The sequence below is a fragment of the Polyergus mexicanus genome, unplaced genomic scaffold (assembly GCF_030449975.1).
Source record: "Polyergus mexicanus isolate NDT 795.1 unplaced genomic scaffold, iyPolMexi1.0 SCAF_6, whole genome shotgun sequence".
Classification (NCBI taxonomy): Eukaryota; Metazoa; Arthropoda; class Insecta; order Hymenoptera; family Formicidae; genus Polyergus; species Polyergus mexicanus.
In genome coordinates, this window is record NW_027223326.1 from 6,455,234 (window position 1) to 6,470,179 (window position 14,946).

General features: G+C 31.2%; 1 protein-coding gene across 4 annotated transcripts in view; it reads right to left on the bottom strand.

Moving 5' to 3' along the window:
• LOC138934001 (solute carrier family 7 member 14) overlaps nt 1–14,946 on the bottom strand; it is a 103,034-nt gene that overhangs the window by 12,086 nt on the left and 76,002 nt on the right. For all 4 annotated transcript variants that reach the window (XM_070297350.1, XM_070297352.1, XM_070297353.1 and 1 more), the window contains exon 6: nt 10,674–10,882. In XM_070297350.1, coding sequence (XP_070153451.1) covers nt 10,674–10,882 — 209 coding nt within the window. The remainder of the gene's footprint in view (nt 1–10,673; nt 10,883–14,946) is intronic.

The window sequence follows — 14,946 nt, forward strand, 5'->3', positions numbered from 1 at the left end:
TATTTTTATCGTGCACAGAGAGAGTAACTTTTTCAATTGCGAGCAAGAAATAAATATGAAAAAGGAGGTAAAATTAACCCTCCCACATCGTCACGCAATTAGTACATCTTTTATAAGTTACACTTTGCTTCAAACATTAATTAGACGTAATGTAGTAAATTAAAAAATATTACGGTAGGACACGTTGTTATGTATTATCAGAGCAACAATCTTATTCTTCGATAAACAATTTTTATCTTATGCAGAGTTTTCTCAAATAGGATTATTTAGATCGGATCTTTTTTATCAAAATATTTGAGAAAAAAGTTTTATGTTTGCGCTAATATTTTGTGCATGTATGTGTGCACTCTTTTCAAAAATATTCTACCTTTTATGCTGAACCATTTCAGAAAAAAAAAACTGTAAAAGCTGACGGCTGATAAAATTTTTAGAGAGAAAAGATCATTCAGTTTTCAAATGTGGCTATTATACTATATAAATCGCAGAATATTTATAGACCAAAAAGGATGAACAATTTCTGAGAAATTCTATATTCCTCTTGAAAATCGCGATATACAGACACGCGGTTAGAAACATAGATTACACCGGAAGGAGAAGGATAAATCTTCAGAGAGAAAGAGAGAGAGAAAGAGAGAGAGAGAGAGAGAGAGAGAGAGAGAGAGAGAGAGAGAGAGAAAGAGAGAGAGGGGAAGGGAGGGAAAGATCCAGCACCAGAAAGCTGGTGCATTCTCGTGTATTGCATTTTATCTGATTGATTTATTCTCGGGTTTCGGAAATTGCGTCCGCAAATGGACCATTTGAAGACCAACAGAACCGCGAAAGTAAATAATAAACAAGTGCATCCTGAGCGAGAAGAAAGGAGCAAAATATATATACTGAGAAAAGCTAAACATTTCGTAATGAAAAATAAATTGACGTTGAAAGACGTCGTGGTAGAGGAAACTAGAAACATTTTGCATTGAATATTTTTCTACATTAAAAAAAATATACTGAATCCAAAAAAAATTTTTTCAAAAACGAATATTATTTATTATTACAAAAAGATTATTTATTTGAATACTTACAAAGGAATTAGTTATCTCAATCAAGCAATAAATATATTTGAATTAGTAAAATATATAAAATAAAAGCAAAGTATCCTTTTATTTGCAAATAAAAAAAAATTATATTAAATTTTTTCTCTTTATTACATTAAATTACTTCTTTAAAAAAGAACATTTTTAATTGCTGGCTTGTTTCAAAAAACAAAAGTTTTCTTTATTTTAGTAAATAATTTTTTAACTTGAAATAAATATTTTTTTTATATTAAAATTTTAAATAATCTATTTTAAAAATTATAATTTTTATTACACGCAAATAATAATTTATTTAATATAACAAAACATTTTTGAAAACGTATACATATATAATATTTATAAATTTAAATTTTCGCTAATAAGATATATATTTAAATTTAAAAAATCAAAATTAACAAAATTGCATTTATTTGATTGGAAAGAATTTTATTTTTAGTGTAAAATAAATTATAAATGCGCAATTTGTATACTACATTTTTGCTCAATAAACCTCAATCTCTCTAATTCTGCATCATTAATTTCGAATAAAAGTAATGTAATTTATTTAAGAAAAGTATTTTATTTAAGAAACCGAACAGTGCGCGATTTCGAGCAGGTACATGTGTTATATTACACATTTTATGTTATCGGCAAACATATTTGTCAAGACGGTTACATCATCACAGGAAACATGTAACGCCCGTTGCGCATTCGCTGAGCGTCGTACGTTAAAAGAGCAGAAATCACTCTTCTGCGGAATCACCGTCATACGGACGTGCCCTTAAGGGGATTTCTCATCTCTTTCCACATCCTCGCAATATATCTTCCGTACATATTCTAAAACTTTCGCGCGTATAGTCTGCTCGGTGAAATTTCGCCACGATCCGGGGTGGATGTTCAGATTGAGGGGATACGTGATACGCGACGGATTGGCTTTAATAAACGGCAAGATGTTAGGGAGCGAGGTCGCAAGGAAACCCGAGTTACTCCCGGCAAAAGACTGTCTATATCTTTCTGACAACTCCTGGCACCCTCCTCTGCCTGAGGAGTTTCTGGAAGGGTCTTCGTTTCCAGACGACGGGGATCTTCGCACTTTTCGGAAACGACTGATGGAAGAGCTGATGATCCTGTGCTAATATTTGACAATGGGTAAACGCGATAGTAAAGACCACAGGTGGAATTACAATTTATATGTAATTTAAAGAAACCAATCGTAATAAGCTTTAATCTCTTTCGCCTTCGTTTATTTGCCTATATTTGCAAAATGCTTATGTATTTTTTAAGTGTGTTTACGGTATTATAAATTATAGAATTTCGTTTTACTTTAAATAGGTAAATTCTAAAATAGTTACGCGTGTAAAAGCAATGGTATTAATTCCGTGAGATTTACAAAAATCTGTCAAATGACTAAGGAGATTAGATATGTATATATATGTGTATATACACGGTGTAACAGAGTATAATTATTCTGTACATAAAATATTACGGCAAAAATCATTATCAAAAATTGAATATTTTATTTTTTATATCAAAATAAGTCAGATTAAAATATAAATTAACTCAAAAAGTACTTAATGAATATAATTGTGTTAATTAAACTTAAATATTAAATAATTAAAACAACTGAAAAGAAATGTAAAAATAACACAATCTACACCTATTTTTAATTTTACACAATACATATATTCCGTATTATTAATGACAGAACTTATCTGTTAAAATTTGCAGAAAAAGATGTTAATTCTATTCTACAATAGGAGTGAGAGTGACTATAGATCTTCAATAATATTTTTCCATGTTAATTCTGTCATTAAAAATATGTTGGTTTTATACAAAATTTCTTTCAAATTATTATGAAGTTTGCATTCATTTTGTGTTGCAATGTTAACATAGAGTATTAGTAGTCCATTTAATATATCCATATTATGTTAAATTAAAAAAAAAAATTGTGTGGATCGTTTGGGACATGTAATATCTGTTAAATTTAACACAAATTTTTCATTTGTATAGCAATTCGTAAAAAATTAAAAATTCTGCTTTTTTTTTGCACCAGACGCATCCTAACTTAAATGGATAAAGACATACAACTGTCAAATTATACATGGCTATTTGCAATGATGCACACACGTGCAAAAACAATATCGAAATATGAAATAATGAAAGCGAAATGCAAATGAAAAATTAATAGAAAACATAAAAAATAATTCGATGAGATCGTTCGTGTAAACTGATTCAATATTTGTTCAGAGCGTAAATTCTGGCAAACATACCGAATATCAAATTTATTGATTCAATCTAGAGAAAAGAATGTGTTAAAGCTCATCCATATTTTCTCCATAATGTCACGTCGTAAAAATTCACCGACTTGGTAAATGATTATAGTTTCTGATCTATAAATGATAATATATGAGCTTTAATAAACAGTTTGCTTATTAAAGCTCACATACTATCATTTTTCGTGATTATTTGAGACTCATGGAAACATCGTTAATTACAATCGATTTTCAACGCACTCGTCAATGCAACTCAAAGAGAATACTTCACAGCTACTCTATAAAACAAATAAATTTGTAGCCTCGTTGATCGTGCTCGGTCGCAGTTTATTTTAATTCGAGTATACGTATCATCATGTCGTACGGTATACGCGATCGTTGACAAGACAGGATGACAAGCTGGGAGACAAAAAAAACTCAATTTGTACTATGCGGAATAATAGCACGTTGCGGTTTGTCCGCCACTCAAAGGACACGTAAAAATGGACGTAGCGTCAATATCACATATGAATATACACGCGAAATACATTTATCATATTGCAGCACATCATTGTAGACAACATCGTTCCATAACAAGTTCTACAACGTTTCTCTATAATCAATCATAACAAAAAATCAGCGTCAAAATTGCCGTTATTATATCCCGCCGAAAAAAATATCAATTATATTATCAAACAAGAAAAAGCATTACAATGTCCAATATTTTATTGTAATATCCACTTCAAGCAGCCTCCATTTAATAATGAGACTTTGTAAATATTCATGTATCTTACGGCAATAACAGAGTCTAAAATACAGGGTGTAATAGAACGCCCGTATCAGCAGTTTTTTGTGGAAACAATGAATTTTCGTGAAAAATGTTTCATGCAAAAGTTGTAAAGCTCTAAGTGGCGCATTATATAATAATATTAGTATGACCTTGAATAGCACCGTCAAGGTCATATAAAAATTACTTTGAATTTTTTAAATGAAACCCCCTATTTTTCATTACATATCCTTGTAGCTTATCTCGAGAGCTTTCCAAAACACTATAATAAAATACTTTTTCATTAAGTACTTTTTGAGTTATTTTATATTTTAATCTGACATATTTTGATATAAAAAATAAAATATTTCGTAAAATATTCAGTTTCTGATAATCTTACCGTAATACTTTTATGTACAGAATAATGAGACAAATCAATCACCGCAAAAAAAATAATTGTTTAAAAAAATACATTGTAAATAATTTTCTTAAAACCAATTATTTTTTTACACTAATTGATTTGTTTCATTATTCTATACATAAAAGTATTACGGTAAAATTATCGAAAACTAAATATTTTACGAGATATTTAATTTTTTATATTAAAATATGTCAAATTAAAATATAAAATAATTCAAAAAGTACTTAATGAAAAAAAAATACTTTATTATAGCGTTTTGGAAAGTTCTTGAGGTAAGCTACAAGAATATGTAATGAAAAATATGGGGTTCCATTTAAAAAATTCAAAGTGATTTTTATGTGACCTTGACGGTGCTATTCAAGGTCATACTAATATTATTATATAATACGCCACTTAAAGCTCTACAACTTTTGCATGAAACATTTTTCACGAAAATGCATTGTTTCCTCAAAAAACTGCTGATACGGAATATACAACCGCCATGTTTGTTGTTTTCTTCGTGTTGGGGCAAAACCAGGTACCTACACACCTAATATAATAAAAAGAGGAAAAACTGTTATCCTGACTTTGTCTTCCTACAAAAAGCAGTTAAAAACAAAAATTACCACTCAGAAAAAGAAACCACTATAAAAAAAGCTTTTTAAGACCTCCAAAATTAAAAAATTAAATAAGAATGTCCTGCAGCAATGTAGAACAAGAAGATATCATTATTTGTGATTTTTGTCAATAGAATACATCTTTATATTGTATTTTGATTAAAATAAATGTAGATTTTGTAATTACAGGGTGTTTTACAAGTTTTCAAATGGGTACACAATTTTACTCTACCGATAGAGCAAAACCGAGTATTTTGACTTCTTCAAAAAATCTTGTTATTCTTGGTAACCAAATTTTTTTTTCAGCAACTAGCCTCATTTTCTCATAGTTTAAGGTCCACTAAAGACTACTAACAGTCAGCAAAATTTTTTTTACTCTCTGATTTTTTGTAGGAAGATAAATCCAAGAAATACCCAGTTTTCTCCTACTTTCCCCTAAATAGTTTATTATTTTAATAATACACAAAATAATTATAATAATAAATTTAAAAAAGATGTATAAAGATTCGAAAACACTTTGAGGATAAATAACAAATCTAAGAAATAAGGAAAGAAAGTTGCATTTTATAAAAAACATCTTTAGCTCAAAATTAATAATTCCATATCGCTATAACATGTTGTGAGATGAACAATTTTACTAAATTTTCGCGAAATGCATCAAATTTTCTTCAACAATAGCGCGATATTCGCGTCAATAGCAGAAAACGAGAGCCATTTCGGAGCGAAACACATTGCCGGATATTCTTTTACAGGCACATCCTGGTTTGAACAGATTTTTAATTTATTTCCCTTGGGATCTCGTTGGACGTACGAATTATTATTCTTGGTTGGCAGCAAAATGGGGATAGCTCGATCATCCTCGCTGAGTGTGCGTTTTTCATCGCACAATATCGTAGTGAATGCATCGTTAATGATTTATGCGTTTACTTGATTTGCGCGATTTTTCAGCCGTGTTCACGAAACGAGAATTTTTTTTTACCATGCCACAAACGACAAATTTGATCGAAAGGAAAAGTCGCGTGTATGTGTGTTCTGATATTATATTCCTAATTAATAATATCAAAACAATGCCTTTTTGTATGTCTCTCTCTCCCTCTCTCTCTCTCTCTCTCTCTCTTTCTCTGTAACACACATACACACACAAACGAATCTTCCTAAATATAATATAATATTCTAATGAAATATGATATATATTTTATAAATAAATATAATATATATAAATATTATCTAAATAATATTACATAAATATTGTAAGATTTATAGATATTATATAAATAACATAATATTTATAGGTAATATTTAATACGAGAGAAAAAATATACTTTAGGATTAATTAATTGTAATTTCGTAACATCGTTTCATACTAAATCACGTTAAGTCAAATCTGATTTTTCCGCTAGCTGCGAATGTCACTGTAAAAGTCCGTTTCCAACGATGCGATTTTTCGTGCGAGTTTACTTGCGAAGAGCCCTACCAGCCCTACTGTGCTACGCAGCGAGTAAAGTTGCTTGCTGCGAGTAGCATTGCATGCAGCGCTGACGGTTTTACGTGATAGAACGAGTGCTATTTTCTCTGTGTATTTTGTTGCTAGGCATCGTAAGCAGCTAATGAGAACCCGAGAGAAGATAGAATAGAGGACGGGAGCCATAGGTAATCGTGTAAGTGGAAACATCAGACGATTAGAAAGAGATAGAATCAAGTGACCTGGCTGTCATTGCCTATTCGCGCATGCGCAGTTTTTGATATTTAGTATTAGCAGAGCGGACTTGGAGAATTGGAGAGGACAGAGAAGAGAGTTTGACAGAAAACCTTGGAAATAATTAAAATCTCTCTAGAAATATATAATAAAGATTTTTGTCAACAAAATTGTGACAACATGGTTCGAATGTGCATAATATGCAGAAAAGAACGAGATCCATTTAATTTAGATCGCAGTTTTTTAGATCTTTTTCATGATCACAGACATCAATTAATTTTGCTCATTTTGAGTAAATATTTTGATATACGGATGCATCATGAAGGTTCTTCCTTAGACGAAACTATTGAACGAATAAGAATGCGAAACAATAAGATAACAATATTTACCGAGCAATAAATATATATATATATATTTTTTTTTTTAGTTTGATAAGAAATTAATATAGTTTTCCGAAAATAAACATTTATTTACGTTTTCAATTTTAAAAATATATATTTCTTTATAACAACTAAGTTTTTATAGCAATAAATTTGTTGCAATAACAATTTAACTGAAATATATTTTTCGTATTACTTTATTATTTGAATCATATGCAAATCGTTTATTGAATTTAATTATATCTTTTACTTGTACAGTAATATAAACAAAATTTCTGTGATTTCTTTAAAGATTAAAATATATCGAAATTGATAATTTGATCATTAAGAAACAAATTTTTAAAATAATTTGTGAATGTAAATTAAAATTTACGTTTATTAACACTTAAAATTATAATTATTACATTTATTTATGGTTTAATTTTTGTCTACTTATATATTGAAAAATACGTTTTTTAATAAATTTTAACTAATTTTCTGTCATAACAAAACATTTATTAGATTTTTAAAAATCTATATTAATTTTCTTTAAAATATAATTTTATAATATTTTTTACTATGCTAATGTACTCTCCGGACTCTGTATGCTCTACTCTGCGCATGCGCTAACAGACAAGGACAGCCAGGTCACTTGATTTCGTCTCTTTCTAATTGGCTGATACTCTTTTAGCTGACTCCCGCCCTCTATTATATCTTCTCTCTGATGAGAACTAGCGACTAGATCACGTAATAAAGTTGACATGATCTTGTTTTTTTTGTGGTTATCATTGTGTGCCATTTTTTCATCCAAATTCTTCTTTGTCGTGTTTCTAGAATTAAAAAGTGTTCCTAAATTTTTCCTGCGCACAGCATCCATTTTCTAATCATTTTTTTTGAAGATGCGCGCAAATTATCGTCAGTTCCATCCGCTAAGCTAGCTTTGCACCTTCGCATGTGAAGCGAAAACTTGCAGCGCACGCAGCTTACCTTTGTGCAATATAGAGCACAGGGCAGCAAGCAGCAAATCATGCATATTATCCATAGACATAGGCTGCGGTCGGGAAAACGCTAAAAATGCTTCGAAGCGTTTGATTGACCGATCAGGACAAAAAGAGTAAAGATTTCTTTATTCTGATTGGTTGATGCAATGCTTCGAAGCATCTCTAGCATCTTCTCGACCGCAGCCATAGTATATCTAGACCGAGTGTTGACGAGTGGGAGCCAAGGTGCACGTAGAAAAGGACACTCTGTTTTGTGCCCCTTGCGTTCTTTCTCGCTCGCACGTAGCATGATGAAAAAGAGCGCTATGCTCTGTGTGAGCGAGAGAGAACGCAAGGGCCACGAAACAGAATATGTTCTTTTCTACGTGCATCTTTACCCCCACTCCTTAAATAAGAGCAAACGCGCGGTCTAGACCGCTATACTATATCTATGATGTTATCCAACACGACAAATCGCATCGTGGGAAACGGGCTTAAGATAACCATCTTACATTCTCCGCAAACTCGAACGGGTTCAAAAACACTGATATATGTATAGTCTCATTTTTCTTTCCGGTCCTTATCCGTTCTTTACACTCTATATATATATATATATATATATATATATATATATATATATATATATATATCCGATAGTTAGCCAAACGGTATCCAATATCTCAGGATTACTCTGCACTATCGATTGTCGAAGTTGGTTGCCGTTGCTATCGCATTGAGCTCCATTTCATCTTACACGTATATTATGTCGCGTGTCAATCTCCAAATCACACGTACGCTTTCCCTCTCTTCCCGATTATTGTCGTCTTTCGATATATCTCGACTGGACTTGGTGCAACAAGTTTGTGATTATTTCACGTAACTGTAAAGGTGGGTATACACTTAGCGAAAGAACACCGAACAAACAAGCGAATGCAAACGTTCGTTATTATCATTCAGCAGATATATACGCCAAAGCGAATGCGAACAGAACGTTCGATTCGCATTCCCTCATGAGGCGGTACATCAAAGACAATTCGTGCGAGAAAAACGTTCAAAACGTTTTGCATTCGCTGTTCTTTCGGTGTTCGTTCGCTAAGTGTATACCCACCTTAAGCCGCGAGAGAGAAATTTCTCGACCGAACGCAATGACTCAAGCGGGCCCCCCTCCCCCTCTCACAAAAAAAAAACTGCGCGAATCCGAACAAGTTTAATGATATTTGAATGTGGATTTGGCCTCTTATTAACTTTGTAATATTAAAAGATTTGGTGCATATCATTCACTCGAATCTATTTTAATATGAGAACTATTACTATTGTTTTTTTTTTAATTTTCTTCTTAATATTGTTTTGTATTATTTACATAATTGTGACTGAAGAGAACTTAACATATGACGTATTAAAGAATTTTTTGACAGATATTAAAATGTTTTTTACAAAATTAATATCCTTCATTCTCTTCTTTTTCCTCGATGTAGTATAATTTTATATCCATTTTCTCAATCAAAAACAAGCTTTTTCTTTTATATTTATTAATTAATTTCCTGTTATTATATATATCTGTAAAAGTACATTTAATTCTGAAGCCTCTTTTAATTACAAACATTAAAATATCGCGAGGTAAGCCTATCTGCCGCTGGCACAAATGCGAGTGGTCAGATCTATGAAAGCAGTTGGAAAAAGATACGTTGAGAGGGCTTCAGACGAAAGAGCTTTTTTCATCCTCCAGAAGCCTCTCGTTGCTTTTTTTTTCTTTAGTCATCCATGCTGAGAACCGTGTGATAGAGCCCGCTGATGTTAATACCGCGAACCGCTATTGTTCAACCATCTTTTGGAATTATTTGTATGGAATTTGTAAAGAATAAGCTAGGTATATATCTTGTCACAAAGTAAAATTCTCAAACTATAAATGGTTTTCGTAATTGAAGCTTCCAAATCTGCATTTCTCATAAATTTCTCATAATTCTTTCATACTTTTGCTTTATCGTTTTTTTATTTTATTGCTTGATTATTATTTTTAATTAAACTTATCCAAGAAATCACACTGCTAAAATGTTTTTCTACACTGGAAAATTTATCTTAAATTTAACATATATCTCATGTTCCAAACGGTCCACACAAATTTTTGTGTTAATTTAACATAATATGGATATGTTAAAAGAAGACACTAATACTATGATAATATTTCAACACAAAATAAATGCAAACTTCGTAGTAATTCAAAAAAAATGTGTATAAAATCAACATATTTTTAATGATAAAATTAACTTGGAAAAATGTTATTGACGATCTGTAGTCACTCCTATTGTAGAATAAAATCAATCATTTGTTTCGTAAATTTTAACAGATAAATTTCGTCACTAATAATACAGAACATATTTATTGTTTAAAATGAAAACTGTGTGCACATTGTGTTATTTTTACACTTTTCTTCAGTTGTTTTAATAATTTAACATTTGGGTTCAATTAACACAACAGCAGTATATTAAAACAAAAAAACATGAATTTTTCAACAGTGTATGTTTTACCATATGTATTATATTGTACTTACCCCGCTCCAGCCGTAGGGAAGAAAACCGTTGTGCTCGGACCAATTGTTGGAATCCACGTAAAACATGCCCGCCGCCATGACGAAGACCCAGACGGCGAGATTGATGGCGTTCAACACATTATTGAACACCAGGGACTTCTTCACGCCAGCCGCCATTAACAGCATCATGAGTATCGTGATAATGAACGCGAGAAAATCTGGTGGCCGTCCTAGAACAATTTGAAACTTGAGCAAAAATTTATTAAATGTTAGAAACAAATGATGGATATGATAGTTCAAGAGGACGGAAGAAGAAGCGCAACAGCGGAGTGTCGCGAAAAAACGTTATTGTTTTTAAATGTAAAATGTCCACTATATATTTCATTAAATTTAATTTCATAAAATTGAATGCTTTTTAATTTATTTTATCGCTGTTAACTATCGATTAACCTAATTTTTTTTTTAAAAAGCTATTAATATGATTTCTTTTTGTGAATTCAGAATAAAAAATATAGACTATCGTGAATGAACATAATATCTATTTCGTATACAATATTAAATGCTATAATTTTTCTTGAACATTTCTAATATTCCGTATCAACAATCTGTTCAACCATTTAGCAGATAAATTGACAATATTAAATTAATGAATTGGTAATTTTTTCAATATTTATTATAGAGAAAATATGTGAAAATTTCAATCAAAACAATTATCTCGGGTACCGATCATTTCACAAAATGTTCAACAAGCAAAAACCTTTACTCTTATTATACATTCTGGTCTAACAAAAAAAAATATATACCTAAACTCTTACTCAAATTACTCGAATATCTCCTCCTCTACGTTTTGCTCGAGCATGACGTTTCTGTGACAGATGAAAGAGATCGATGCGGAAATTTCCCGAGCGGAAAATGATGTAATTCAGGCAGTCAAGCGATTCCCGGAAAAGATACAGTGTTTTTTTGTTTCTGTTTTTGTATACGCGTTAGAAGGTATTCAATTCCGCAGAAAAATCAGCAAATTAAATGAAATTGATAGAAATTTAATTCACGAGACTATAAATTTGAAATTCTTTCAGAATTGACTTGCAGAATAAATATCTGCCAACCTCTATCGGTCTACCTATTTTTCGCGAAGAAAGTAAACAATGTTGTCGACCGTATTTCCGGTATACCATAAGAGAGACTTGAATTGCGGCAGAAGGGAAGGATAACTCAATGAATAAAGATTGCGTTATTATTTGAAACATCAGAAAACAATTTACTAGTTATTTTCTTAAGATAAATTTGATAGATTTTCCGATTACATTATATCGATAGACTGGCTGGCTTCCATTCAAATCTCTCTTTATCGCGATGCGAAATAATCTGGTTTTTTTTCCTTATTTTATTCCCTTTGGGAACATGGGGCATCTACATAGCCTAATGGCTGTGCTTGTGTTACTTGAATTAGAGAGTTTTCGCTATGTAGGTGATTGGCCTTCAATAGCTATCCTGTATACCAGGGGTGCTGGATATTGGTTCACAGGAAAACCAATTCTTGGGGGAAGGAACTTAGAGGTGGTAGAAAAATGGAAAAATGGGAAGCGCGGGCCAGAGTCGAGTCGGGAATCGAACCCGAGACCTCCGGGATGTGAGTCAGGCGCGCTACACACTGAGCCACCGAGGACCCCATGAAATAATCTGTTATCGTAATCTAATTCTCTTCTCTACGATAATCGTCAACACAAAGAAAATCGACTTCGGATTTTGACAGTTCGGCTGCTCAATCATTTCCTTTACAACGTCACTGTATATAGGCCGTGTAACTCCGTACAGGCTATATGCGAAAGAGGCATTTTTCGACGATTCAAACAACGTTTTGATCGCTCAAGTGATCCGCTCGATCTCTGCGTTTGTACAAATGTGCACGTTCGCGTTCAATTACAACTGTCGGAGCAATATGCAGAATGTATGTTGTCGGGCGAAAGATTGATCGAACACATGTTACAAAATTAATAAATAAATACATACAGATTTCGGAGAGCGCGAATATAAAATGATCAAGTTTTGGAGAAATTTATTTTTTGTCTCTAACGTAAGATGTGATATCTCTATTCAGAATATTTGAGTAATTATATTAAATGTTATATTAAATATAATTCTCCACGCTGTATATAAATATAATAGATAACACACAGAGTATTAGAAAGATTAAAATTAAAACGCTACAACTTATAACGAGATAAATTTTTTAAAGTCTATTGAATAAAATCGAGAATCGCAGAGAAAATCGGCATATCAAGTATCAAAGGAGGATTGTAAGGTTAACGGAAGTTGGGAAAAGCTTTGCAACGCCGTTCATCAAAACAAATCGCATGCTTGCCATCGCAATTTGATGCGTGCTTTATGAAACTTCAATCAACAAGATGCACGAATAGTATTTAATTCCATGGGTCAGATGTGTCCTCATAAACTTTCAAAGATGCAACTTTTTGTTCTGAATTTGTGGTAAACGATATAAAGGAGTGAAATGAAGATGTTAAATTTGCGAGAGAATATTACGAACGCAATTGGAAATAGATAATGGCTTTAAGATCTGTTTCCTTTGAATAGAATGCATTGTTTACATGTCGATTCTCGATATCAAGCAACTTTGGTTGCAGGTTGTGGTGTCCATAGATAATCGATAACGGAATAGATAAGATAGAATCGCGAATCGATGTTTCAATAGTACTGTTGGAAAATTTGTTTTCTTGTTAAAAAATATGCGAATTAAAATTTTTGTGTTAAATATTTAACATATTCATGTATTAATTTAACATATTGATGTGTTAATTCTTATTCAAATATTAGATAATATTTAATTCAAATATTTAATTTATAAGTCAAATGTTAAATTATTAGAACAACTAAAAAAAGTGTAAAAATAATACAATGTACACATATTTTTAATTTCACAGAATATGTTCCGTATTATTAATGACATAATTTATCTGTCATTACCTGTATTATCTTAAAATTTACAGAAAAAATGTTGATTTTATTCTATAATAGAGATGAGAGTAATTACACGTCGCCAATAACATTTTTCCAAGTTAATTTTATCATTCGAAATATGTTGATTTTACACAAAATTTATTTCAAATTACTATAAAGAGTTTGCATTTATTTATTGAAATATTAACATTAGTATTAGTGTCGCCATTTAACGTATCCATGTTATATTAAATTAACAAAAATTTATGTGGACCGTTTCTTACATGTAATATGTATCAAATTTTTTTATTTAATATAATACTTAATATAAGTCAAACCTTTTAACAGTGTTAAAAATTATATAAAGAAATATATATATGCGTCCATAGCAAAATTATTTTTTCTGATAAAGAATCGTCAATACAAGCCATATACAGGATGGCCCCGAACGTTCCAGCCAAATTTTGAGATCTTATAGGAAATTTCATTCTGAACAAAAGATTTCCTATAAACATGGGTCGAAAAATATTTTCTTAAGAAGTTATAGCTCAAAAACTGAAATCGTGATTATTTTACACATTTTTCCAAATGACATGGAAAATGTGCGTCTTCTAACAAAAAGTACCGAAACAAAAGTTGTAGAAAATTAAACTATTTTTCAAATGAGATCAAAATGATTGTTGTACGTTCCATAGATTTTGATATAACCAGTTTCAAACGTGCAAAAAGTGCTTTTGTTACTTATTGTTAGATCGATTAAAAGTTGAATCAGGAGGAAATCTGTAAAGCGACTAGATCGGTTATTACTCGATGCCGAAAGTGTATTGGAGCTAGGGGGGAGGAGGAGGGAGGGAACATTTTCAGAACAGTTAGTTTTTTCACGTTTTTATTCATTTTCTACTATTACGTGCTATTTTAGTTTAAAAGAATTTATTTTATTTTCATAAAAGAAAAAATTTTTTATTTTTTATGTTTTATCGTTTTTTCAAGAAATTTATTAAGTTTCATTTTCTTTTTATTTCATTTTCTCTTCACTTTTTGCTCTTCCTTTGCATCAGAGGTTTTTGAGCGATAACTTCTTAAGGAAACATTTTTCGACCCATGTTTATAGGAAATTTTTTGTTCAGAATTAAATTTCCTATAAGATCTCAAAGTCTAGCTGGAACGTTCGGGGCCATCCTATATATTGCGAGAAAATATTTTTGCGTATCTCTTCAGTCTTGATATATCTCAATGTTTATTTTTCATATTTGTGAGTTGGAATTAATATCAGAAAGTGTAAACTTAATTTCACTCTCTCTCTCTCTCTCTCTCTCTCTCTCTCTCTCTCTCTCTC